Source organism: Hyperolius riggenbachi, chromosome 4, assembly GCF_040937935.1.
Source record: "Hyperolius riggenbachi isolate aHypRig1 chromosome 4, aHypRig1.pri, whole genome shotgun sequence".
NCBI classification, from domain to species: Eukaryota; Metazoa; Chordata; class Amphibia; order Anura; family Hyperoliidae; genus Hyperolius; species Hyperolius riggenbachi.
The window spans coordinates 46,416,522-46,443,363 of record NC_090649.1 but is presented as its reverse complement, the minus strand read 5'-3'; the positions used below and the strand labels follow the sequence as shown (position 1 = coordinate 46,443,363).

At 46.0% G+C, this 26,842-nt stretch overlaps 2 protein-coding genes across 2 annotated transcripts in view; both read left to right on the top strand.

Annotated features, from left to right (window-relative positions):
• Positions 1 to 26,842, top strand: part of LOC137504638 (serotriflin-like) — a 56,255-nt gene that overhangs the window by 12,175 nt on the left and 17,238 nt on the right. The gene's annotated exons all lie outside the window — the stretch shown is intronic.
• LOC137571051 (probable ATP-dependent RNA helicase DDX46) lies at positions 6,690 to 14,784 on the top strand. The gene is made up of 5 exons (XM_068279737.1): positions 6,690 to 6,824; positions 7,807 to 7,996; positions 8,147 to 8,368; positions 8,539 to 8,625; positions 13,144 to 14,784. Exons 1-5 carry the CDS (start codon positions 6,690 to 6,692, stop codon positions 13,377 to 13,379), a joined length of 870 nt encoding a protein of 289 aa, XP_068135838.1. The 3' UTR covers positions 13,380 to 14,784.

Below are 26,842 nucleotides of genomic sequence, written 5' to 3'. Positions count from 1 at the left end.
AGCTTTGCCCACTAAGTGCAGTCTGATTGTTCGCAGCTGTGTCCACAAAGTGCAGTCTGATTGGTCACAGCTGTGCCCAGAAAGTGCAGTCTGATTGGTCGCAGATGTGTCCACAAAGTGCAGTTTGATTGGTTGCAGATGTGCCACAAAGTGCAGTCTGATTGGTCGCAGATGTGTCCACAAAGTGCAGTCTGATTGGTTGCAGCTTTGCCCACTAAGTGCAGTCTGATTGGTCGCAGCTGTGCCCACTAAGTGCAGTCTGATTGGTCGCAGATGTGGCCACAAATTGCAGTCTTATTGTTCGCAGAAGTGTCCACAAAGTGCAGTCAGATTGGTCGCAGCTGTGCCCAGAAAGTGCAGTCTGATTGGTCGCAGATGTGCCCAGAAAGTGCAGTCTGATTGGTCGCAGATGTGTCCACAAAGTGCAGTTTGATTGGTTGCAGATGTGCCCAGAAAGTGCAGTCTGATTGGTCGCAGATGTGTGCACAAAGTGCAGTCTGATTGGTCGCAGCTGTGCCCAGAAAGTGCAGTCTGATTGGTCGCAGCTGTGCCCAGAAAGTGCAGTCTGATTGGTTGCAGAGGTGTCCACAAAGTGCATTCTGATTGGTCGCAGATGTGTCCACAAAGTGCATTCTGATTGGTCGCAGATCTGGCCACAAAGTGCAGTCTTATTGTTCGCAGCTTTGCCCACTAAGTGCAGTCTGATTGTTCGCAGCTGTGTCCACAAAGTGCAGTCTGATTGGTCACAGCTGTGCCCAGAAAGTGCAGTCTGATTGGTCGCAGATGTGTCCACAAAGTGCAGTTTGATTGGTTGCAGATGTGCCACAAAGTGCAGTCTGATTGGTCGCAGATGTGTCCACAAAGTGCAGTCTGATTGGTTGCAGCTTTGCCCACTAAGTGCAGTCTGATTGGTCGCAGCTGTGCCCACTAAGTGCAGTCTGATTGGTCGCAGATGTGGCCACAAATTGCAGTCTTATTGTTCGCAGAAGTGTCCACAAAGTGCAGTCAGATTGGTCGCAGCTGTGCCCAGAAAGTGCAGTCTGATTGGTCGCAGATGTGCCCAGAAAGTGCAGTCTGATTGGTCGCAGATGTGTCCACAAAGTGCAGTTTGATTGGTTGCAGATGTGCCCAGAAAGTGCAGTCTGATTGGTCGCAGATGTGTGCACAAAGTGCAGTCTGATTGGTCGCAGCTGTGCCCAGAAAGTGCAGTCTGATTGGTCGCAGCTGTGCCCAGAAAGTGCAGTCTGATTGGTTGCAGAGGTGTCCACAAAGTGCATTCTGATTGGTCGCAGATGTGTCCACAAAGTGCATTCTGATTGGTCGCAGATCTGGCCACAAAGTGCAGTCTTATTGTTCGCAGCTTTGCCCACTAAGTGCAGTCTGATTGTTCGCAGCTGTGTCCACAAAGTGCAGTCTGATTGGTCACAGCTGTGCCCAGAAAGTGCAGTCTGATTGGTCGCAGATGTGTCCACAAAGTGCAGTTTGATTGGTTGCAGATGTGCCACAAAGTGCAGTCTGATTGGTCGCAGATGTGTCCACAAAGTGCAGTCTGATTGGTTGCAGCTTTGCCCACTAAGTGCAGTCTGATTGGTCGCAGCTGTGCCCACTAAGTGCAGTCTGATTGGTCGCAGATGTGGCCACAAATTGCAGTCTTATTGTTCGCAGAAGTGTCCACAAAGTGCAGTCAGATTGGTCGCAGCTGTGCCCAGAAAGTGCAGTCTGATTGGTCGCAGATGTGCCCAGAAAGTGCAGTCTGATTGGTCGCAGATGTGTCCACAAAGTGCAGTTTGATTGGTTGCAGATGTGCCCAGAAAGTGCAGTCTGATTGGTCGCAGATGTGTGCACAAAGTGCAGTCTGATTGGTCGCAGCTGTGCCCAGAAAGTGCAGTCTGATTGGTCGCAGCTGTGCCCAGAAAGTGCAGTCTGATTGGTTGCAGAGGTGTCCACAAAGTGCATTCTGATTGGTCGCAGATGTGTCCACAAAGTGCATTCTGATTGGTCGCAGATCTGGCCACAAAGTGCAGTCTTATTGTTCGCAGCTTTGCCCACTAAGTGCAGTCTGATTGTTCGCAGCTGTGTCCACAAAGTGCAGTCTGATTGGTCACAGCTGTGCCCAGAAAGTGCAGTCTGATTGGTCGCAGATGTGTCCACAAAGTGCAGTTTGATTGGTTGCAGATGTGCCACAAAGTGCAGTCTGATTGGTCGCAGATGTGTCCACAAAGTGCAGTCTGATTGGTTGCAGCTTTGCCCACTAAGTGCAGTCTGATTGGTCGCAGCTGTGCCCACTAAGTGCAGTCTGATTGGTCGCAGATGTGGCCACAAATTGCAGTCTTATTGTTCGCAGAAGTGTCCACAAAGTGCAGTCAGATTGGTCGCAGCTGTGCCCAGAAAGTGCAGTCTGATTGGTCGCAGATGTGCCCAGAAAGTGCAGTCTGATTGGTCGCAGATGTGTCCACAAAGTGCAGTTTGATTGGTTGCAGATGTGCCCAGAAAGTGCAGTCTGATTGGTCGCAGATGTGTGCACAAAGTGCAGTCTGATTGGTCGCAGCTGTGCCCAGAAAGTGCAGTCTGATTGGTCGCAGCTGTGCCCAGAAAGTGCAGTCTGATTGGTTGCAGAGGTGTCCACAAAGTGCATTCTGATTGGTCGCAGATGTGTCCACAAAGTGCATTCTGATTGGTCGCAGATCTGGCCACAAAGTGCAGTCTTATTGTTCGCAGCTTTGCCCACTAAGTGCAGTCTGATTGTTCGCAGCTGTGTCCACAAAGTGCAGTCTGATTGGTCACAGCTGTGCCCAGAAAGTGCAGTCTGATTGGTCGCAGATGTGTCCACAAAGTGCAGTTTGATTGGTTGCAGATGTGCCACAAAGTGCAGTCTGATTGGTCGCAGATGTGTCCACAAAGTGCAGTCTGATTGGTTGCAGCTTTGCCCACTAAGTGCAGTCTGATTGGTCGCAGCTGTGCCCACTAAGTGCAGTCTGATTGGTCGCAGCTGTGCCCACTAAGTGCAGTCTGATTGGTCGCAGATGTGGCCACAAATTGCAGTCTTATTGTTCGCAGAAGTGTCCACAAAGTGCAGTCAGATTGGTCGCAGCTGTGCCCAGAAAGTGCAGTCTGATTGGTCGCAGATGTGCCCAGAAAGTGCAGTCTGATTGGTCGCAGATGTGTCCACAAAGTGCAGTTTGATTGGTTGCAGATGTGCCCAGAAAGTGCAGTCTGATTGGTCGCAGATGTGTGCACAAAGTGCAGTCTGATTGGTCGCAGCTGTGCCCAGAAAGTGCAGTCTGATTGGTCGCAGCTGTGCCCAGAAAGTGCAGTCTGATTGGTTGCAGAGGTGTCCACAAAGTGCATTCTGATTGGTCGCAGATGTGTCCACAAAGTGCATTCTGATTGGTCGCAGATCTGGCCACAAAGTGCAGTCTTATTGTTCGCAGCTTTGCCCACTAAGTGCAGTCTGATTGTTCGCAGCTGTGTCCACAAAGTGCAGTCTGATTGGTCACAGCTGTGCCCAGAAAGTGCAGTCTGATTGGTCGCAGATGTGTCCACAAAGTGCAGTTTGATTGGTTGCAGATGTGCCACAAAGTGCAGTCTGATTGGTCGCAGATGTGTCCACAAAGTGCAGTCTGATTGGTTGCAGCTTTGCCCACTAAGTGCAGTCTGATTGGTCGCAGCTGTGCCCACTAAGTGCAGTCTGATTGGTCGCAGATGTGGCCACAAATTGCAGTCTTATTGTTCGCAGAAGTGTCCACAAAGTGCAGTCAGATTGGTCGCAGCTGTGCCCAGAAAGTGCAGTCTGATTGGTCGCAGATGTGCCCAGAAAGTGCAGTCTGATTGGTCGCAGATGTGTCCACAAAGTGCAGTTTGATTGGTTGCAGATGTGCCCAGAAAGTGCAGTCTGATTGGTCGCAGATGTGTGCACAAAGTGCAGTCTGATTGGTCGCAGCTGTGCCCAGAAAGTGCAGTCTGATTGGTCGCAGCTGTGCCCAGAAAGTGCAGTCTGATTGGTTGCAGAGGTGTCCACAAAGTGCATTCTGATTGGTCGCAGATGTGTCCACAAAGTGCATTCTGATTGGTCGCAGATCTGGCCACAAAGTGCAGTCTTATTGTTCGCAGCTTTGCCCACTAAGTGCAGTCTGATTGTTCGCAGCTGTGTCCACAAAGTGCAGTCTGATTGGTCACAGCTGTGCCCAGAAAGTGCAGTCTGATTGGTCGCAGATGTGTCCACAAAGTGCAGTTTGATTGGTTGCAGATGTGCCACAAAGTGCAGTCTGATTGGTCGCAGATGTGTCCACAAAGTGCAGTCTGATTGGTTGCAGCTTTGCCCACTAAGTGCAGTCTGATTGGTCGCAGCTGTGCCCACTAAGTGCAGTCTGATTGGTCGCAGATGTGGCCACAAATTGCAGTCTTATTGTTCGCAGAAGTGTCCACAAAGTGCAGTCAGATTGGTCGCAGCTGTGCCCAGAAAGTGCAGTCTGATTGGTCGCAGATGTGCCCAGAAAGTGCAGTCTGATTGGTCGCAGATGTGTCCACAAAGTGCAGTTTGATTGGTTGCAGATGTGCCCAGAAAGTGCAGTCTGATTGGTCGCAGATGTGTGCACAAAGTGCAGTCTGATTGGTCGCAGCTGTGCCCAGAAAGTGCAGTCTGATTGGTCGCAGATGTGCCCAGAAAGTGCAGTCTGATTGGTTGCAGAGGTGTCCACAAAGTGCATTCTGATTGGTCGCAGATGTGTCCACAAAGTGCATTCTGATTGGTCGCAGATCTGGCCACAAAGTGCAGTCTTATTGTTCGCAGCTTTGCCCACTAAGTGCAGTCTGATTGTTCGCAGCTGTGTCCACAAAGTGCAGTCTGATTGGTCACAGCTGTGCCCAGAAAGTGCAGTCTGATTGGTCGCAGATGTGTCCACAAAGTGCAGTTTGATTGGTTGCAGATGTGCCACAAAGTGCAGTCTGATTGGTCGCAGATGTGTCCACAAAGTGCAGTCTGATTGGTTGCAGCTTTGCCCACTAAGCGCAGTCTGATTGGTCGCAGCTGTGCCCACTAAGTGCAGTCTGATTGGTCGCAGATGTGGCCACAAATTGCAGTCTTATTGTTCGCAGAAGTGTCCACAAAGTGCAGTCAGATTGGTCGCAGCTGTGCCCAGAAAGTGCAGTCTGATTGGTCGCAGATGTGCCCAGAAAGTGCAGTTTGATTGGTTGCAGATGTGCCACAAAGTGCAGTCTGATTGGTCGCAGATGTGTCCACAAAGTGCAGTCTGATTGGTTGCAGCTTTGCCCACTAAGTGCAGTCTGATTGGTAGCAGCTGTGCCCACTAAGTGCAGTCTGATTGGTCGCAGATGTGGCCACAAATTGCAGTCTTATTGTTCGCAGAAGTGTCCACAAAGTGCAGTCAGATTGGTCGCAGCTGTGCCCTCAAAGTGCAGTTTGATTGGTTGCAGATGTGTCCACAAAGTGCAGTCTGATTGGTCGCAGATGTGTCCACAAAGTGCATTCTGATTGGTCGCAGATCTGGCCACAAAGTGCAGTCTTATTGTTCGCAGCTTTGCCCACTAAGTGCAGTCTGATTGTTCGCAGCTGTGTCCACAAAGTGCAGTCTGATTGGTCACAGCTGTGCCCAGAAAGTGCAGTCTGATTGGTCGCAGATGTGTCCACAAAGTGCAGTCAGATTGGTCGCAGCTGTGCCCACAAAGTGCAGTCAGATTGGTCGCAGCTGTGCCCACAAAGTGCAGTCTGATTGGTCACAGCTGTGCCCAGAAAGTGCAGTCTGATTGGTCGCAGATGTGTCCACAAAGTGCAGTTTGATTGGTTGCAGATGTGCCACAAAGTGCAGTCTGATTGGTCGCAGATGTGTCCACAAAGTGCAGTCTGATTGGTTGCAGCTTTGCCCACTAAGCGCAGTCTGATTGGTCGCAGCTGTGCCCACTAAGTGCAGTCTGATTGGTCGCAGATGTGGCCACAAATTGCAGTCTTATTGTTCGCAGAAGTGTCCACAAAGTGCAGTCAGATTGGTCGCAGCTGTGCCCAGAAAGTGCAGTCTGATTGGTCGCAGATGTGCCCAGAAAGTGCAGTTTGATTGGTTGCAGATGTGCCACAAAGTGCAGTCTGATTGGTCGCAGATGTGTCCACAAAGTGCAGTCTGATTGGTTGCAGCTTTGCCCACTAAGTGCAGTCTGATTGGTAGCAGCTGTGCCCACTAAGTGCAGTCTGATTGGTCGCAGATGTGGCCACAAATTGCAGTCTTATTGTTCGCAGAAGTGTCCACAAAGTGCAGTCAGATTGGTCGCAGCTGTGCCCTCAAAGTGCAGTTTGATTGGTTGCAGATGTGTCCACAAAGTGCAGTCTGATTGGTCGCAGATGTGTCCACAAAGTGCATTCTGATTGGTCGCAGATCTGGCCACAAAGTGCAGTCTTATTGTTCGCAGCTTTGCCCACTAAGTGCAGTCTGATTGTTCGCAGCTGTGTCCACAAAGTGCAGTCTGATTGGTCACAGCTGTGCCCAGAAAGTGCAGTCTGATTGGTCGCAGATGTGTCCACAAAGTGCAGTCAGATTGGTCGCAGCTGTGCCCACAAAGTGCAGTCAGATTGGTCGCAGCTGTGCCCACAAAGTGCAGTCAGATTGGTCGCAGCTGTGCCCACAAAGTGCAGTCTGATTGGTCGCAGATGTGGCCACAAAGTGCAGTCTGATTGGTAGCAGATGTGCCCTAGATTGTCCACGCTCCTCCTATGCAGCGTGGACAATCCAGAACGCCGCACGCTGCCAGCTCCAGATGACACCAACGCTCTCTCCGTGTTCCCAGAGGCGGAAGCAGCGCTGTCTTCCGCCAAAATGGTAATTTTCTTATTCATTACTGCTCCCTAGCAAGTACATCAGGAATTTCTAGCACTTCAGAAGTATATGAAAGTATTAGATATCCACTTCCGTATTACTATTAATCAGATGATTTGTAACTAGATAGCCATTTACACAATAGTCATTGTACAGAGTATAGAACGCTATGTCGCTGTGTTTGCCTCAAAACAGCAAACTCATTGCAATTATACATGTTTTGATCATAAATAATTTCTCGTATGTGAAAAAATATATTTGATATTTTGCAATGTTATTATTCATAGAGTTGTACGAACATGGCAGATGCTGCTGAAGCCGGTGGGAGTGGTGGTGGTGATGGTGATGGTGGGAGGAGCAGGACGTCAGCCTCTGCTGCCTCCTCTGCACGCCTGCGGAAGCGGGAAAAGAATTTGATTATTAAAGTAAGTTTATTTATTTTTTTCTTCACTGTATTAATCCATGACTTTCAATTTATTTTGCTTGACTGTGTAATGCATGCTGCATCTGTAGCTACTTTAATAGTACCATGAAGCTTTGCAATTGAAGGGCTTAATGTTCAGACTACACAACTGTACGCCCCATACACACACTCAAGTCAACACTCAACAGCGGTCTGTAAAGGCCGCCGGGCGGATTGCTCAGAACCTCAGAAAGAGCCTTATCAGTCAGCCGACAGCCTGTAGACACGTCGGACTGTCCACGGAAAATCTGACCAGCGGGAGGTGACTACAGACCCGTCGTTGCCTCCCGTGTAGCGTTTGTACTGGCCTTTAGGCTCTCATAACTTTGATTTCGATTAACTTACTGAAAATCTACTTCTATTGTTCAAGGAGTTGATAAGACTGCTGATGATAAGTCAATTGAACATTAAATTGACTTTTCATCAGTCTTATCATATGTTAGTACAATAGCAAGCGATGTAGGTATTGTAAAGGTTACTTTTAGCGGATCATTAATTTTGTTGTTGTTTTTTTTTTTTCAGACAATGTTACGAGGGGCCTACGATAAGAGGAAGAGGGAGGAGAAGAGGGCTATCCTGGACCAGCTACAGCGGGACCTTGAGACCCGATACCACCGCACATGGTCGGTCAAGAAGATCCAGACCATGTGGAGCGACTTCAAGTCGAAGACACCATGTGCGGTGAGGAGAATTAAAGACCAGCTTCGGGAATGTAAGTAAATAATGTGTTTTTCATATATGTAGCGTGATGTGTACGTGTTTTCAACCTTGGAAATCCTTACGATTTTCATGTCTAACAAATTGTCTCTCCTATTGGGTATGTAACTCACAATTTTAAAAACAATCTCACATTCTTTTTTAGTGGATCGGTCTCAGGCACGCAGGCGGGCCCGTTCCGCCTCTGCTCCTCCCTCTTCCCGCAATATTGTGGACCCCACTCAGGAGGATCCTGCTGCTGCCTCCCCCCCTGCTGATGATGAGGCTGGACCCAGCAACAGCCAAAGGCCCCGTAGCAGCCGGCAGCGTGGGCGAAGGCGCTGCCGGCAGCGTGGGCGAAGGCGCTCCCGGAGCCGATCTGTGGCATGTAAGTATTTTTTTAACAAAGTTGCAACATTAATCAGATGACAGTGCTACGTCTCTTAGGAGATTAGTACATAATGTTTTTTTTGTACAGAATATAATTTTTTTTTTTTTTTACAGTCCCAAAAAAAAAAAAAAAAAGGTGAATGATACCATGTCTTCTTTTTATCTTAGCCTCTATCTCTGTGCGATTGCGCAGACGCCGGCCACGGCAACTTTCCTCCGGCAGGCCAGAAAGTGGTGCCATTGAAACAGCTGAGTGTAAGTGAAATTTATTGTTGTAGAACAAAATACATTAATAAGTGTTTGATGCAGCTTATTGATTTGGAGCCATTGTGTAGTGTATGTATCGTATTGTACTCTAGGGTCTATTCAGGGGGAAGCCAAGTATACTAGTTGTAGATGTTTTGGATGTGGGCGGAAGAATGAGTGCTAGGAGGAAAACAATACAGACCGAAGTAAAAATAATTTTCTTCATCATAATTTTTTATTACATTTCAAATACAGAGTTCCATAGTAATGAAAACAGCTGACTGCATAATATTCATCATACATTCAAATACACTTGCAAACTATTCTATGAATAACACCCCTGGTCTGTCTTATTCCCATGAAGAACAGAGGGAGGTAATACATGAAGCACTCCTATGCGCTTAGTCCAGCCTGGGAGTTTTAACTTGACCCATAATAGGTAACCCCCAGGGCTCGGACATCAATGTACTGTATCAATTCAGTGGCCCGAAGGTTAGCCCTTGATACAGGGTTACAGGGATCCTGTTTCAGTGCTAGAGTGTCTACATAATGCTCGTCGCTGTAGTGAGTATAAAGTACAACACCTGTGGGAAGGACGGACGAGGTCTGACTAGTCTACCATAAGTAACACTACCTACTTAACTTATAGTGTATAGTATACCAGGAGCTATATTGGAAGTGAGATTCTAGTTAGTGTATTCCAACCAGGTACTAGGAAGGGTGAAGATCTTATGGTCCACTGAGGATCTTAGTCTAATTTTATATTCCATATTCAGGTTGCTGTTTACTAGGGAGATTAGTTGGGTAATAGATAGGTAGTCGGCCGATTTCCAATTGCTAGTTATCTGGGAGAGTGCCGACAGAATGATATGCATAACCTGGGGCTGCAAATTTAGTGGGATCTCCTCTAGCCCTACTAAGAGTAAAGCTAATTTAGCTGATAGACGTACGTAAGTAGGGAAGGAAAAAGCTATTAATTAAGGGCTGGTTCAGACGGACGTTTGCAGAGCGTTTACAGCCAGCGTTCAGGGCTTGGTGCTAAACGCTCCCATTCAAGTGAATGGGAGCGTTTGTACCAAGCTTTCAAGCACGTTTACACAAACGCGGCGTTTGGGTCCCGATTTTCCCTGGCGTTCAAGGAGCCCCTGGAAGCTACATGTAGCTTCCAGGGGAGGTTAACCGCGACGGCTAATGTCCCCCTAGGGGAAGAAAAAACGCGACCGCATCCAAACGCACACGAACGCTGCTGAACGCGACGCCAACGAACGCAACGCCTCCAAACGTCCATCTGAACCAGCCCTAAGAGTTCCACATGGTCCCAAAACTGAGCAATATTAGGGCACTCCCATAGCATGTGGAGTAGAGTCCCCACTGAGTTCTTACAATGCCAGCAGTTGGGGGAGTTATCCTCTGAGAACGAGGCCATTCTTCTGGGGGTCAGATACCACCTGAAAATAACTTTACGTGAAAGTTCACAGTGGGAGTTGTTCTTTGAGAGTTTTAGGCTTTTAGAAGTGGTCCTGACTGAGCACATGCTGGTCAGTTATGTTAGATTGTAGGTCATTGGACCAGGCTAAAGCATATCTTTTCAGTGAGGCATCACTCACTTCTAGTATCGACGTATACCAAGTGGAGATACATCCGGCCAAAATGTGTGTGTGGGGGGGGGGCCTTTATTGTTAATGGCTGTTAGGATTAGGATATGACTATTGAGCTGGGGTATATTAATTGTGTTATTTTTGATCAGGCTATATATCCTATGGTAGGTAAAGAGTTGGTTGAATGGTAATTGGAATTCTTTATGTAATTCCTCAAATGTTTTAAGCTGAGAGCCTTGTGACAGTTGGTTTAGTGAGGTGATTTTAACTTTATCCCATGCGGATAGGTTCAAATGGGGGCTGAGGATTTTAAGGGCATTTAAAGAGATGGTAGGACTATGAGTCAGGGACGACTTAGGCGGGAATTTGATAAAGTGTTCCCATGCCAGCAAGAGAGCCTGGATAGTTGTGTATTGGGAAGATGGTCTCTTTGCTCCCAGGAGCATAGCTTCTGACAGAAGTAAAAACTTAAAGGACCACTATCTTGAACAAAGTTGGCAGTTAAAATGGGACAGATGACAGGTTTTGGGCCAGTCCATGTTTTTAAGGGGGATTCTCAGGGATTTCTTTGTTTGCAACAGCATTTCCTGAACATTTGCAAAATGTCACTGACATAATACAGTGGACTGTTCAAGTGATTAGTGTGGCCGGCTGGTTTCTTGCTAATTTTTCAGTTAATCAGATGTTATTGTTCAGGAAATGCAGTTGAAAACAAAGCAAACCCTTGAAATACCCTATGAGGAGATGGATTGTCCCAAAATCTGTCGGTTATGTCAGATTTTCAATGCCTACTGTTTTTTGCGCTCGTGGTCCTTTAAGGCATACAGTAAAAAATGGCGCGGAGGAAATAATGGCGCACCGTTCTGCCGATTATAAAACGCTATTTACCGTTTTAATGTAAATACATTAAAACGGTAAATAGCGTTTTATAAAACAGCAGAATGGTGCGCCATTGAAAAATGCAGGGAACTAGCAGAGGGGGTCGGGCTGGCAGCGGGGGTCGGGCTGGAGAGGCAGCGGGCAGTGGGCTGGCAGCGGTGTCAAGGTGGAGAGGCAGCGGGCTGGCAGCGGGGGTCGGGCTGAAGAGGCAGCGGGGTGGAGGGAGGATTACGCAGCATGTGTATATTGTGTATACATTACCTTGTCCCGGCCGGCGATCGCTCCTTCACTTCATAGCTTGCACGAGTTCTGCATCCAGCCAATCACCATGCGGCTTCAGTTTCCGCATGGTGATTGGCTGGATGCAGAACTCGTGCAAGCTATGAAGTGAAGGAACGATCGCCGGCCGGGACAAGGTAATGTATACACAATATACACATGCTGCGTAATCCTCCCTCCACCCCGCTGCCTCTTCAGCCCGACCCCCGCTGCCAGCCCGCTGCCTCTCCACCCTGACACCGCTGCCAGCCCACTGCCCGCTGCTTCTCCAGCCCGACCCCCTACTGCCCGCTGCCTCTCCAGCCCGACCCCGCTGCCAGCCCGCTGCCTCTCCAGCACGATCCCTGCTAAAAAAATTGAACATATAAAACGTTAAATATCGTTGTAATGCAGCGCCATTCTGACACTATTGGCGCTGTGCGCCATTTTTGCCTGTCCCCCCTTTAAGAACTACATCCCGATGTTGAAGGGATTGGAATCGTTGAAAAGCAAGAGCACTAACACACCAACCACCACTACATCACCCTGCCTCCAAATTAGAACACTTCTTCCGGCCAGTGATTATGTCCATAGTAAAACTAGTGTATCATCTGTAAATATAATGTAAGGACATGCTTTAATTTCACAACTTCAAAGGAAGCTTCATTCAAATTTGGCCATAAATAAATGTACATAATGGGGCAACATATCACTTGAAGAAATGTTGACAAGCTGCAGTACTATGCATGTGTGGAATGGTAGTATAAAGGTATTTCACATCCATTGTAGCCACAACAAGTTCTAATACATGTTTGATTTTTTTGGGTGGATTGCAAGGCACTACTTTTGGCAGTCATATTTCATTACTCTTTCTTTACTTTAGGTAAAACCAGGAGTTTTGTTTTTGAATCTGGATGATACCATTCATTGTCAAACTTAGACATGAGTAAACAGTGAGCTTTCGGATTTTAAAATGCCTTCGGCGGACTGGTTCCTGACTAAAAATGAAAACCACACTTTATGTACACTGACATACAGAGTTGAATAATTTTTCGGCAAACATTAATGTATTTTTACATGTCTTAACTGTTACTCAGAACACTTTTCCTGGCCTCTGGGCTAAATTGATAAGTTAAACAGTTCCCTTCATGTAACGTAAAGTACACTCTGGTGATGATGATGGGTAACTATTGGAAATTCCAAGTTGAAATACTAACTGGGCTAGTAGTCATATGCCACATTAATTTTAAACTAAAGAGCATTCTGGCATTTCAAACCAGCAAATGCAAGTAAAAAATAATGCATAGTGACAGTAAACAGTAAACACCATCAAACGCAAGCATATAACAGAAAAATTGAATTGAAAAATTAAAAATAAAATAAAAAGAATATTGTAATATTGAAAAGCCATTGTACCAGCAAGAGAAGTTGTAAACAAGAGTCCTGGTTTTAACCATGTTGTACAGATATGATCCAATGTATGTACTTTGTCTCTTTTTTAAATCTCATTTCTGACTTTAAGCCACCCATTAATACAGTGAATGTCAATGTTTGTAAGCCGTGTTTTCAGTGTTGGTCAGGGAAAAGTACAAGGAAGCCTTTTTATAATTAGAAAAATCTCATGTTATTTTTCTCAAAAACAGCCAATAAATGCTATCATCCTGTTTCAAAACTCCTTGTTTTTATGGCTAATACGGTACCACACTGTACTGGTTTGACTTTTATTAAACGTTATTGTACAATGTCCATGTATAGTGTAATTTTGTAATTTTGTACATCTTGTTTTTTACAGCTTCTGAAGTAACCGCCCGTGTTGCTGCCCTTGAGCAACAAGTACAGCAGCAGCGGGTGGAATATGAAGCGCGCCTCCAGCAGCTACAAGCTGCTTTTCAGCAGCAGATAGAGCAACTGCAACAACAGCTGGAGGCACAGATTGAGGACCAACGGCAGAGGATTCTGGCCTGCAGGGAGGAGGGAGAACGGCTCCATGAGTATTTTGCCCAGGTTGCCGGGAAAAGGAGGATGTAAGGCGGGTCCTCCTGGAGTCCTCCGGAGTCAGATTAGATGGACAGCGTGTGTGAACAGCTTTTTTCAGATCTTGCCACTGATTCTACATTGGATTTAGATCTGGACTTTGGATGGGCCTTTCTAATACATAGTTATGTTTTGTTTGAAACCATTCCATTGTTGCCCTGCCTTTATGTTTAGGGTCATTGTCCTGCTGAAAGGTGAACCTCCGCCCCAGTCTCAAGTCTTTTGCAGAGTCCAAGAGGTTTTCTTCCAAGTTTGCCCTGTATTTGGCACCATCCATCTTCCCATCAACTCTGACCAGCTTCTCTGTCCCTGCTGAAGAGAAGCACCCCCAGAGCATGATGCTGCCACCACCATATTTGACAGTGGGGATGGTGTGGTCAGAGTGATGTGCACTGTTAGTTTTCTGCCACACATAGCGTTTTGCATTTTGGACCAAAAGTTCCATTTTGGTCTCCTCTGACCAGAGCACCTTGTTCCACATGTTTACCGTGTCCCCCAACATGGCTTGTGTCAAACTGCAAACTGGACTTCTTATGCTTTTCTGTTAACAATGGCTTTCTTCTTGCCACTATACCATAAAGGCCAACTTTGTGCAGTGCATGACTAATAGTTGTCCTATGGACAGTCTCCCACCTGAGCTGTAGATCTCTGCAGCTCGTCCAGAGTCACCATGGGCCTCTTGACTGCATTTCTGATCAGCGCTCTCCTTGTTTGGCCTGTGAGTTTAGGTGGACGGCCTTGTCTTAGTAGGTTTACAGTTGTGCCATACTCCTTCCATTTCTGAATGATTGCTTGAACAGTGCTCTGTGGGATGTTCAAGGCTTTGGAAATGTTTTTGTAGCCTAAACCAGCTTTACGTTTTTCTATAACTTGATCCCTGACCTGTCTTGTGTGTTCTTTTTACTTCACAGTGCTGTTAGTGTTGATCCAAATATTCTCTTAAGACAACCTCTGAGGCCCTCACAGAGCAGCTGTATTTGTACTGAGATTACATTACAGACAGGTGCACTCTAATCTCTTACCCACCCTGTTTTAAAAGAGCAGGCAAATGGTTGATTTGATGTTGGCAGCCAACCTTTTGTTGAGGTGACAGGGGGCCAGATTTATCAAGAGCGTTTTAAACAAAATATTAGTTTTATTTTTAAAAATCCTTGCAGAACTGTCTCAGACAGCCGAAAAAAATCACTAGATAATGAAGATTCCTTCTTAAACTGTAAGGAATAGAAGGAGATAGGAAGGTCTCTCAGGCAGTGCAATGTGTGTGGAAAATTGCTGTGGCTAAGGCTACCAACACACCTGCTGTCAGCAAACTCTGACTGAGAGGGGAGGAGCCCTTCACAAATCACATCTAGCCTACACTATCTGTAGAACTGCTAATGAGCACTTTTCGGCAACATTAAAGGAATGGATTTGCACATTTCTTAAATGTTCAGTTTATTGATTTTTATTATTTAAATGAATCACATATCAGTTACTTCATATGGAGAGCATATCTTTCTCCATAGACCTTGTGTTAAAAAAAATAGTTGCTATCACTTATTTTTGCTTTGGCAGCGAGCTGAGCTGGCTCATTAGCATACTGTACGACGACGGGCTTCAGCCTGCTTATAGCAGACACTCCAGCTGATTTATTATAACGCTGACTCACACACTACAGACAGCTGCTGTTCTGAGTTCTCTGTAACCAGTTAATTGAATAGATAAAGCAGTCGGCTAATTATGTACTTATGAAAAAGCATGTTTGTTTATTTACTTATCTAGTTACAGAGAACCGCAGCTCTCTGTAGTGAGTGAGTTAGCGTTATCAGCTTGAGTGTCTGCTATCAGAGAAGTCCGTCCGGCGCATGACACAGCCCAGCTCTCTGTGGTGTATGAGACAGCCTTATAAATCAGCTGGAGTGTCTGCTAGCCTATAAGCAGGCTGAAGCCTGTCGTCGCATACTATGCTAATGAGCCATCGGCCAAAGCAAAACTAAGTGATAGCATCTACTTTTTTTTAACACAAGGGCGTCAATTCACCAGAGAGGATTTACTAAGAGAAAAAAGGTAGGTAGATTATCTCATGAGGTATTTTAACACTCTGGAGTCAATTCACCAGTGTGAGAGGACAGAGAGAAAAGTGTTCGATAGCAGGGGATAATGGAGAGATATGCATGAGGAAAGTGTGAGAAAGCAGAGATTTAGGTAATAATCGGTATTAATGATTTACATGGGTTACTTCTCCGCTCTGTAAGCATGAAAGTGAAGCATTGTGGGTAGGAGGCAGAGTTTAACCACTACATGACCAGAGTATTCCCGCCTTATACTGCCGGATCACATCATCAATCATATCATTCACGAGTGATTCTGAACGTCTTAACCACCTCTGTCTCAGTAAAATTATCACGAACTGTTCTCACACGAAAAATACGAGGGGCGATTAAACAGACCCTCCTCCTGCGCCTTCGTATCCTCATAATAGAAGCAAGCTCTAAGGCCTAGTGCACACCAGAGCGGTTCGGCTGCATTTTTTGCGATCCGCTTGCGGCTGCGGATACGCGTGGGAGGCGTTTTGCATAAACGCATACTCCCGGGCTGCTGCAGATTTAGGATTGCGGAGGCGTTTCTGACTCAATGTTAAGTATAGGAAAAACGCAAACCGCTCTGAAAACCTGCACTTCACAGCGGTTTGTCAGGCGGTTTTTGTTACAGTAGCTGTTCAGTAACAGCTTTACTGTAACAATACAGAAAATCTACTACACCAAAAACGCTTCACAGAACTGAAAAATGCTAGCTGAAACGCTACAGAAAAACTAGAAAAAGCGTTTCACAATCTGCTAGCATTTTGCGAATATACTAGCGGTTTTTGGTGTGCATCAGGCCTAACAGAGTAAGCTCAAAAGGCTCCATCTTCCACAGCAGCAGCTGCTGTGTGAAAACCACGATATCTCCAGGTTAATTCAGGGGGTTAAGAGATGTAAAAATTACGAATGACCACACACCGTTTCTTCCCTGGTGAAATGTGATTTGGGGAAAAACTAACTACTAACTATCACTTATTTATCTCATACTTATCTCACATTTATCTCTTGCATTTCTCTCGATCGATAATTTCCCCTATACTTCTGGATAATTGCTACTTGGAGATATCACAGGAGGTTAATTACCTCCCAAGAGATATTTAGGTTGTTAACCTCTGGTGAATTGACGCCAAGGTCGATGGAGAAAGATAAGCTCTCCATATAAAATAACAGATATGTGATTAATGTAAATAGTAATTATCAATAAACTGCCCCTTCAAATAGAGACACTGAAGCGAAAAAAAATTATGCTATTATGATTTGTATGTGTAGTACAGCTAAGAAATAAAACGTTAAGATCAGATACATCAGTCTAATTGTTTCCAGTACAAGAAGTGTTAATAAACTCCAGTTGTTATCTCTATGCAAAGAAGCCATTAATCTCTACGGCTTTCAGAGTCGTGGAATGGGCTGTTTTATGACTTTTATTATCTGAAATGTTATTGAACTATTTAATATTTCTCTGCCAGAGGCGAGGTCAGTAGTTCACAGACTGCTCGGAAAGAAGAATTCTGAATGCTGAGTGATGTGTAATCTGAACATAGTGTATAATGATCCAATGTTATAAATACAACTATATACCTAAAAAAAGGGAATATTTTCTTTTCTGCAAATCTTCCAGTAATTATTCATAGTACACTACAAATTCATTATATCATATATTTTTTTTTCTCTTCAGAGTCTTTTTAACTGTAGTGTAGCTCTAGAAATCCACGCTAAACTGTCGCTATTACATAGGCTTTGCGAATTTTCTTACTATCATGCAGAACTATTCTTCAACTGGCTAGAACAGTTTTAGAAGAATAAACTGTCGGTAATGCTTTGAGAAATCTGGCCCAGGGACTATGTTACACAGTGCCAACTGTCCTGTGTCCTGGTCACCCCTCCCAGTTGATAGACAATGCACTGTTATGTTGATGGAGTAGTAGACATCAGAAGTTTCCTGTCTCGTCCAACTACAATTCTCGCAAACTCTTTCTGTTGTAAGAAAGGAAAGTTTTATGTTTTCCTGTGTTTCTTGTTTTGTACCTTTTTTAAAAAAAATTGACAAAACTTATTGCAAATTGCAATAAAAGTTTTTTAAAAAACCTGGTCTTTGTTGTATTGTATGTATTGCACAATGCATATCTAACTGGCTGGTGATGACAACCATTAGGCTCTTGCCTGCCTGGCATTACTTTTTTGTCTGTTGTAGGCACCACAACGTCCGGTAGTTGAATTGTCACAGGCTCAGCAGCAGAAGTACGTCTCATAAGGTTTGACACAAAAGGTAATTGGCAGCAGAGTACACACAGGTCCTCGCACACTAGAGACCTTGGTTGAGGGATATCATGTCCGGTAGTTGACTGGTCGCAGCATCAGAAGCAAAGTAAGTATCACAAGGTTAGACACAACAGGTAATTGGCAGCAGAGTAGACACAGGTCCTCACACACTCAAGACCTTGGTTGAAGGATATCATGTCCGGTAGTTGACGGGTCGCAGCAGCAGAAGTAAAGTAAGTATCATAATATTTGACACAACAGGTAATTGGCAGCAGAGTAGACAGGCCCTTGCCCCTTAGGGACCTGTGTTGAAGGATATAAAGTCCAGGAAATGGACTTGTCACAGCAGTAGTAAGTATCATTAGGTTTTAGAGTCTTGAGACAGCAGGTAACGGCAGCAGAGTAGACAGGCCCTTGCCCCTTAGGGACATGGTTTGAAGGATATAACGTCCAGGAAATGGACTTGTCACAGCAGTAGTAAGTATCATTAGGTTTTAGAGTCTTGAGACAGCAGGTAACGGCAGCAGAGTAGACAGGCCCTTGCCCCTTAGGGACATGGTTTGAAGGATATAACGTCCAGGAAATGGACTTGTCACAGCAGTAGTAAGTATCATTAGGTTTATGAGTCTTGAGACAGCAGCTAACGGCAGCAGAGTAGACAGGCCCTTGCCCCTTAGGGACCTGTGTTGAAGGATATAAAGTCCAGGAAATGGACTTGTCACAGCAGTAGTAAGTATCATTAGGTTTTAGAGTCTTGAGACAGCAGGTAACGGCAGCAGAGTAGACAGGCCCTTGCCCCTTAGGGACATGGTTTGAAGGATATAACGTCCAGGAAATGGACTTGTCACAGCAGTAGTAAGTATCATTAGGTTTTAGAGTCTTGAGACAGCAGGTAACGGCAGCAGAGTAGACAGGCCCTTGCCCCTTAGGGACATGGTTTGAAGGATATAACGTCCAGGAAATGGACTTGTCACAGCAGTAGTAAGTATCATTAGGTCTTAGAGTCTTGAGACAGCAGGTAACGGCAGCAGAGTAGACAGGCCCTTGCCCCTTAGGGACCTGTGTTGAAGGATATAAAGTCCAGGAAATGGACTTGTCACAGCAGTAGTAAGTATCATTAGGTTTTAGAGTCTTGAGACAGCAGGTAACGGCAGCAGAGTAGACAGGCCCTTGCCCTTTAGAGACATGGTTTGAAGGATATAACGTCCAGGAAATGGACTTGTCACAGCAGTAGTAAGTATCATTAGGTCTTAGAGTCTTGAGACAGCAGGTAACGGCAGCAGAGTAGACAGGCCCTTGCCCCTTAGGGACATGGTTTGAAGGATATAACGTCCAGGAAATGGACTTGTCACAGCAGTAGTAAGTATCATTAGGTTTATGAGTCTTGAGACAGCAGCTAACGGCAGCAGAGTAGACAGGCCCTTGCCCCTTAGGGACCTGTGTTGAAGGATATAAAGTCCAGGAAATGGACTTGTCACAGCAGTAGTAAGTATCATTAGGTTTTAGAGTCTTGAGACAGCAGCTAACGGCAGCAGAGTAGACAGGCCCTTGCCCCTTAGGGACCTGTGTTGAAGGATATAAAGTCCAGGAAATGGACTTGTCACAGCAGTAGTAAGTATCATTAGGTTTATGAGTCTTGAGACAGCAGCTAACGGCAGCAGAGTAGACAGGCCCTTGCCCCTTAGGGACCTGTGTTGAAGGATATAAAGTCCAGGAAATGGACTTGTCACAGCAGTAGTAAGTATCATTAGGTTTTAGAGTCTTGAGACAGCAGCTAACGGCAGCAGAGTAGACAGGCCCTTGCCCCTTAGGGACCTGTGTTGAAGGATATAAAGTCCAGGAAATGGACTTGTCACAGCAGTAGTAAGTATCATTAGGTTTATGAGTCTTGAGACAGCAGCTAACGGCAGCAGAGTAGACAGGCCCTTGCCCCTTAGGGACCTGTGTTGAAGGATATAAAGTCCAGGAAATGGACTTGTCACAGCAGTAGTAAGTATCATTAGGTTTTAGAGTCTTGAGACAGCAGGTAACGGCAGCAGAGTAGACAGGCCCTTGCCCCTTAGGGACATGGTTTGAAGGATATAACGTCCAGGAAATGGACTTGTCACAGCAGTAGTAAGTATCATTAGGTTTTAGAGTCTTGAGACAGCAGGTAACGGCAGCAGAGTAGACAGGCCCTTGCCCCTTAGGGACATGGTTTGAAGGATATAACGTCCAGGAAATGGACTTGTCACAGCAGTAGTAAGTATCATTAGGTCTTAGAGTCTTGAGACAGCAGGTAACGGCAGCAGAGTAGACAGGCCCTTGCCCCTTAGGGACCTGTGTTGAAGGATATAAAGTCCAGGAAATGGACTTGTCACAGCAGTAGTAAGTATCATTAGGTTTTAGAGTCTTGAGACAGCAGGTAACGGCAGCAGAGTAGACAGGCCCTTGCCCTTTAGAGACATGGTTTGAAGGATATAACGTCCAGGAAATGGACTTGTCACAGCAGTAGTAAGTATCATTAGGTCTTAGAGTCTTGAGACAGCAGGTAACGGCAGCAGAGTAGACAGGCCCTTGCCCCTTAGGGACCTGTGTTGAAGGATATAAAGTCCAGGAAATGGACTTGTCACAGCAGTAGTAAGTATCATTAGGTTTTAGAGTCTTGAGACAGCAGGTAACGGCAGCAGAGTAGACAGGCCCTTGCCCCTTAGGGACATGGTTTGAAGGATATAACGTCCAGGAAATGGACTTGTCACAGCAGTAGTAAGTATCATTAGGTTTTAGAGTCTTGAGACAGCAGGTAACGGCAGCAGAGTAGACAGGCCCTTGCCCCTTAGGGACATGGTTTGAAGGATATAACGTCCAGGAAATGGACTTGTCACAGCAGTAGTAAGTATCATTAGGTTTATGAGTCTTGAGACAGCAGCTAACGGCAGCAGAGTAGACAGGCCCTTGCCCCTTAGGGACCTGTGTTGAAGGATATAAAGTCCAGGAAATGGACTTGTCACAGCAGTAGTAAGTATCATTAGGTTTTAGAGTCTTGAGACAGCAGCTAACGGCAGCAGAGTAGACAGGCCCTTGCCCCTTAGGGACCTGTGTTGAAGGATATAAAGTCCAGGAAATGGACTTGTCACAGCAGTAGTAAGTATCATTAGGTTTATGAGTCTTGAGACAGCAGCTAACGGCAGCAGAGTAGACAGGCCCTTGCCCCTTAGGGACCTGTGTTGAAGGATATAAAGTCCAGGAAATGGACTTGTCACAGCAGTAGTAAGTATCATTAGGTTTTAGAGTCTTGAGACAGCAGGTAACGGCAGCAGAGTAGACAGGCCCTTGCCCCTTAGGGACATGGTTTGAAGGATATAACGTCCAGGAAATGGACTTGTCACAGCAGTAGTAAGTATCATTAGGTTTTAGAGTCTTGAGACAGCAGGTAACGGCAGCAGAGTAGACAGGCCCTTGCCCCTTAGGGACATGGTTTGAAGGATATAACGTCCAGGAAATGGACTTGTCACAGCAGTAGTAAGTATCATTAGGTCTTAGAGTCTTGAGACAGCAGGTAACGGCAGCAGAGTAGACAGGCCCTTGCCCCTTAGGGACCTGTGTTGAAGGATATAAAGTCCAGGAAATGGACTTGTCACAGCAGTAGTAAGTATCATTAGGTTTTAGAGTCTTGAGACAGCAGGTAACGGCAGCAGAGTAGACAGGCCCTTGCCCTTTAGAGACATGGTTTGAAGGATATAACGTCCAGGAAATGGACTTGTCACAGCAGTAGTAAGTATCATTAGGTCTTAGAGTCTTGAGACAGCAGGTAACGGCAGCAGAGTAGACAGGCCCTTGCCCCTTAGGGACCTGTGTTGAAGGATATAAAGTCCAGGAAATGGACTTGTCACAGCAGTAGTAAGTATCATTAGGTTTTAGAGTCTTGAGACAGCAGGTAACGGCAGCAGAGTAGACAGGCCCTTGCCCCTTAGGGACATGGTTTGAAGGATATAACGTCCAGGAAATGGACTTGTCACAGCAGTAGTAAGTATCATTAGGTTTTAGAGTCTTGAGACAGCAGGTAACGGCAGCAGAGTAGACAGGCCCTTGCCCCTTAGGGACATGGTTTGAAGGATATAACGTCCAGGAAATGGACTTGTCACAGCAGTAGTAAGTATCATTAGGTTTATGAGTCTTGAGACAGCAGCTAACGGCAGCAGAGTAGACAGGCCCTTGCCCCTTAGGGACCTGTGTTGAAGGATATAAAGTCCAGGAAATGGACTTGTCACAGCAGTAGTAAGTATCATTAGGTTTTAGAGTCTTGAGACAGCAGCTAACGGCAGCAGAGTAGACAGGCCCTTGCCCCTTAGGGACCTGTGTTGAAGGATATAAAGTCCAGGAAATGGACTTGTCACAGCAGTAGTAAGTATCATTAGGTTTATGAGTCTTGAGACAGCAGCTAACGGCAGCAGAGTAGACAGGCCCTTGCCCCTTAGGGACCTGTGTTGAAGGATATAAAGTCCAGGAAATGGACTTGTCACAGCAGTAGTAAGTATCATTAGGTTTTAGAGTCTTGAGACAGCAGGTAACGGCAGCAGAGTAGACAGGCCCTTGCCCCTTAGGGACATGGTTTGAAGGATATAACGTCCAGGAAATGGACTTGTCACAGCAGTAGTAAGTATCATTAGGTTTTAGAGTCTTGAGACAGCAGGTAACGGCAGCAGAGTAGACAGGCCCTTGCCCCTTAGGGACATGGTTTGAAGGATATAACGTCCAGGAAATGGACTTGTCACAGCAGTAGTAAGTATCATTAGGTCTTAGAGTCTTGAGACAGCAGGTAACGGCAGCAGAGTAGACAGGCCCTTGCCCCTTAGGGACCTGTGTTGAAGGATATAAAGTCCAGGAAATGGACTTGTCACAGCAGTAGTAAGTATCATTAGGTTTTAGAGTCTTGAGACAGCAGGTAACGGCAGCAGAGTAGACAGGCCCTTGCCCCTTAGGGACATGGTTTGAAGGATATAACGTCCAGGAAATGGACTTGTCACAGCAGTAGTAAGTATCATTAGGTCTTAGAGTCTTGAAACAGCAGGTAACGGCAGCAGAGTAGACAGGCCCTTGCCCCTTAGGGACCTGTGTTGAAGGATATAAAGTCCAGGAAATGGACTTGTCACAGCAGTAGTAAGTATCATTAGGTTTTAGAGTCTTGAGACAGCAGGTAACGGCAGCAGAGTAGACAGGCCCTTGCCCCTTAGGGACCTGTGTTGAAGGATATAAAGTCCAGGAAATGGACTTGTCACAGCAGTAGTAAGTATCATTAGGTTTTAGAGTCTTGAGACAGCAGGTAACGGCAGCAGAGTAGACAGGCCCTTGCCCCTTAGGGACATGGTTTGAAGGATATAACGTCCAGGAAATGGACTTGTCACAGCAGTAGTAAGTATCATTAGGTCTTAGAGTCTTGAGACAGCAGGTAACGGCAGCAGAGTAGACAGGCCCTTGCCCCTTAGGGACCTGTGTTGAAGGATATAAAGTCCAGGAAATGGACTTGTCACAGCAGTAGTAAGTATCATTAGGTTTTAGAGTCTTGAGACAGCAGGTAACGGCAGCAGAGTAGACAGGCCCTTGCCCTTTAGAGACATGGTTTGAAGGATATAACGTCCAGGAAATGGACTTGTCACAGCAGTAGTAAGTATCATTAGGTCTTAGAGTCTTGAGACAGCAGGTAACGGCAGCAGAGTAGACAGGCCCTTGCCCCTTAGGGACCTGTGTTGAAGGATATAAAGTCCAGGAAATGGACTTGTCACAGCAGTAGTAAGTATCATTAGGTTTTAGAGTCTTGAGACAGCAGGTAACGGCAGCAGAGTAGACAGGCCCTTGCCCCTTAGGGACATGGTTTGAAGGATATAACGTCCAGGAAATGGACTTGTCACAGCAGTAGTAAGTATCATTAGGTTTTAGAGTCTTGAGACAGCAGGTAACGGCAGCAGAGTAGACAGGCCCTTGCCCCTTAGGGACATGGTTTGAAGGATATAACGTCCAGGAAATGGACTTGTCACAGCAGTAGTAAGTATCATTAGGTTTATGAGTCTTGAGACAGCAGCTAACGGCAGCAGAGTAGACAGGCCCTTGCCCCTTAGGGACCTGTGTTGAAGGATATAAAGTCCAGGAAATGGACTTGTCACAGCAGTAGTAAGTATCATTAGGTTTTAGAGTCTTGAGACAGCAGCTAACGGCAGCAGAGTAGACAGGCCCTTGCCCCTTAGGGACCTGTGTTGAAGGATATAAAGTCCAGGAAATGGACTTGTCACAGCAGTAGTAAGTATCATTAGGTTTATGAGTCTTGAGACAGCAGCTAACGGCAGCAGAGTAGACAGGCCCTTGCCCCTTAGGGACCTGTGTTGAAGGATATAAAGTCCAGGAAATGGACTTGTCACAGCAGTAGTAAGTATCATTAGGTTTTAGAGTCTTGAGACAGCAGGTAACGGCAGCAGAGTAGACAGGCCCTTGCCCCTTAGGGACATGGTTTGAAGGATATAACGTCCAGGAAATGGACTTGTCACAGCAGTAGTAAGTATCATTAGGTTTTAGAGTCTTGAGACAGCAGGTAACGGCAGCAGAGTAGACAGGCCCTTGCCCCTTAGGGACATGGTTTGAAGGATATAACGTCCAGGAAATGGACTTGTCACAGCAGTAGTAAGTATCATTAGGTCTTAGAGTCTTGAGACAGCAGGTAACGGCAGCAGAGTAGACAGGCCCTTGCCCCTTAGGGACCTGTGTTGAAGGATATAAAGTCCAGGAAATGGACTTGTCACAGCAGTAGTAAGTATCATTAGGTTTTAGAGTCTTGAGACAGCAGGTAACGGCAGCAGAGTAGACAGGCCCTTGCCCCTTAGGGACATGGTTTGAAGGATATAACGTCCAGGAAATGGACTTGTCACAGCAGTAGTAAGTATCATTAGGTCTTAGAGTCTTGAAACAGCAGGTAACGGCAGCAGAGTAGACAGGCCCTTGCCCCTTAGGGACCTGTGTTGAAGGATATAAAGTCCAGGAAATGGACTTGTCACAGCAGTAGTAAGTATCATTAGGTTTTAGAGTCTTGAGACAGCAGGTAACGGCAGCAGAGTAGACAGGCCCTTGCCCCTTAGGGACCTGTGTTGAAGGATATAAAGTCCAGGAAATGGACTTGTCACAGCAGTAGTAAGTATCATTAGGTTTTAGAGTCTTGAGACAGCAGGTAACGGCAGCAGAGTAGACAGGCCCTTGCCCCTTAGGGACATGGTTTGAAGGATATAACGTCCAGGAAATGGACTTGTCACAGCAGTAGTAAGTATCATTAGGTTTTAGAGTCTTGAGACAGCAGGTAACGGCAGCAGAGTAGACAGGCCCTTGCCCCTTAGGGACATGGTTTGAAGGATATAACGTCCAGGAAATGGACTTGTCACAGCAGTAGTAAGTATCATTAGGTTTATGAGTCTTGAGACAGCAGCTAACGGCAGCAGAGTAGACAGGCCCTTGCCCCTTAGGGACCTGTGTTGAAGGATATAAAGTCCAGGAAATGGACTTGTCACAGCAGTAGTAAGTATCATTAGGTTTTAGAGTCTTGAGACAGCAGGTAACGGCAGCAGAGTAGACAGGCCCTTGCCCCTTAGGGACATGGTTTGAAGGATATAACGTCCAGGAAATGGACTTGTCACAGCAGTAGTAAGTATCATTAGGTCTTAGAGTCTTGAGACAGCAGGTAACGGCAGCAGAGTAGACAGGCCCTTGCCCCTTAGGGACCTGTGTTGAAGGATATAAAGTCCAGGAAATGGACTTGTCACAGCAGTAGTAAGTATCATTAGGTTTTAGAGTCTTGAGACAGCAGGTAACGGCAGCAGAGTAGACAGGCCCTTGCCCCTTAGGGACATGGTTTGAAGGATATAACGTCCAGGAAATGGACTTGTCACAGCAGTAGTAAGTATCATTAGGTCTTAGAGTCTTGAAACAGCAGGTAACGGCAGCAGAGTAGACAGGCCCTTGCCCCTTAGGGACCTGTGTTGAAGGATATAAAGTCCAGGAAATGGACTTGTCACAGCAGTAGTAAGTATCATTAGGTTTTAGAGTCTTGAGACAGCAGGTAACGGCAGCAGAGTAGACAGGCCCTTGCCCCTTAGGGACCTGTGTTGAAGGATATAAAGTCCAGGAAATGGACTTGTCACAGCAGTAGTAAGTATCATTAGGTTTTAGAGTCTTGAGACAGCAGGTAACGGCAGCAGAGTAGACAGGCCCTTGCCCCTTAGGGACATGGTTTGAAGGATATAACGTCCAGGAAATGGACTTGTCACAGCAGTAGTAAGTATCATTAGGTTTTAGAGTCTTGAGACAGCAGGTAACGGCAGCAGAGTAGACAGGCCCTTGCCCCTTAGGGACATGGTTTGAAGGATATAACGTCCAGGAAATGGACTTGTCACAGCAGTAGTAAGTATCATTAGGTTTATGAGTCTTGAGACAGCAGCTAACGGCAGCAGAGTAGACAGGCCCTTGCCCCTTAGGGACCTGTGTTGAAGGATATAAAGTCCAGGAAATGGACTTGTCACAGCAGTAGTAAGTATCATTAGGTTTTAGAGTCTTGAGACAGCAGGTAACGGCAGCAGAGTAGACAGGCCCTTGCCCCTTAGGGACATGGTTTGAAGGATATAACGTCCAGGAAATGGACTTGTCACAGCAGTAGTAAGTATCATTAGGTTTTAGAGTCTTGAGACAGCAGGTAACGGCAGCAGAGTAGACAGGCCCTTGCCCCTTAGGGACATGGTTTGAAGGATATAACGTCCAGGAAATGGACTTGTCACAGCAGTAGTAAGTATCATTAGGTCTTAGAGTCTTGAGACAGCAGGTAACGGCAGCAGAGTAGACAGGCCCTTGCCCCTTAGGGACCTGTGTTGAAGGATATAAAGTCCAGGAAATGGACTTGTCACAGCAGTAGTAAGTATCATTAGGTTTTAGAGTCTTGAGACAGCAGGTAACGGCAGCAGAGTAGACAGGCCCTTGCCCCTTAGGGACATGGTTTGAAGGATATAACGTCCAGGAAATGGACTTGTCACAGCAGTAGTAAGTATCATTAGGTCTTAGAGTCTTGAAACAGCAGGTAACGGCAGCAGAGTAGACAGGCCCTTGCCCCTTAGGGACCTGTGTTGAAGG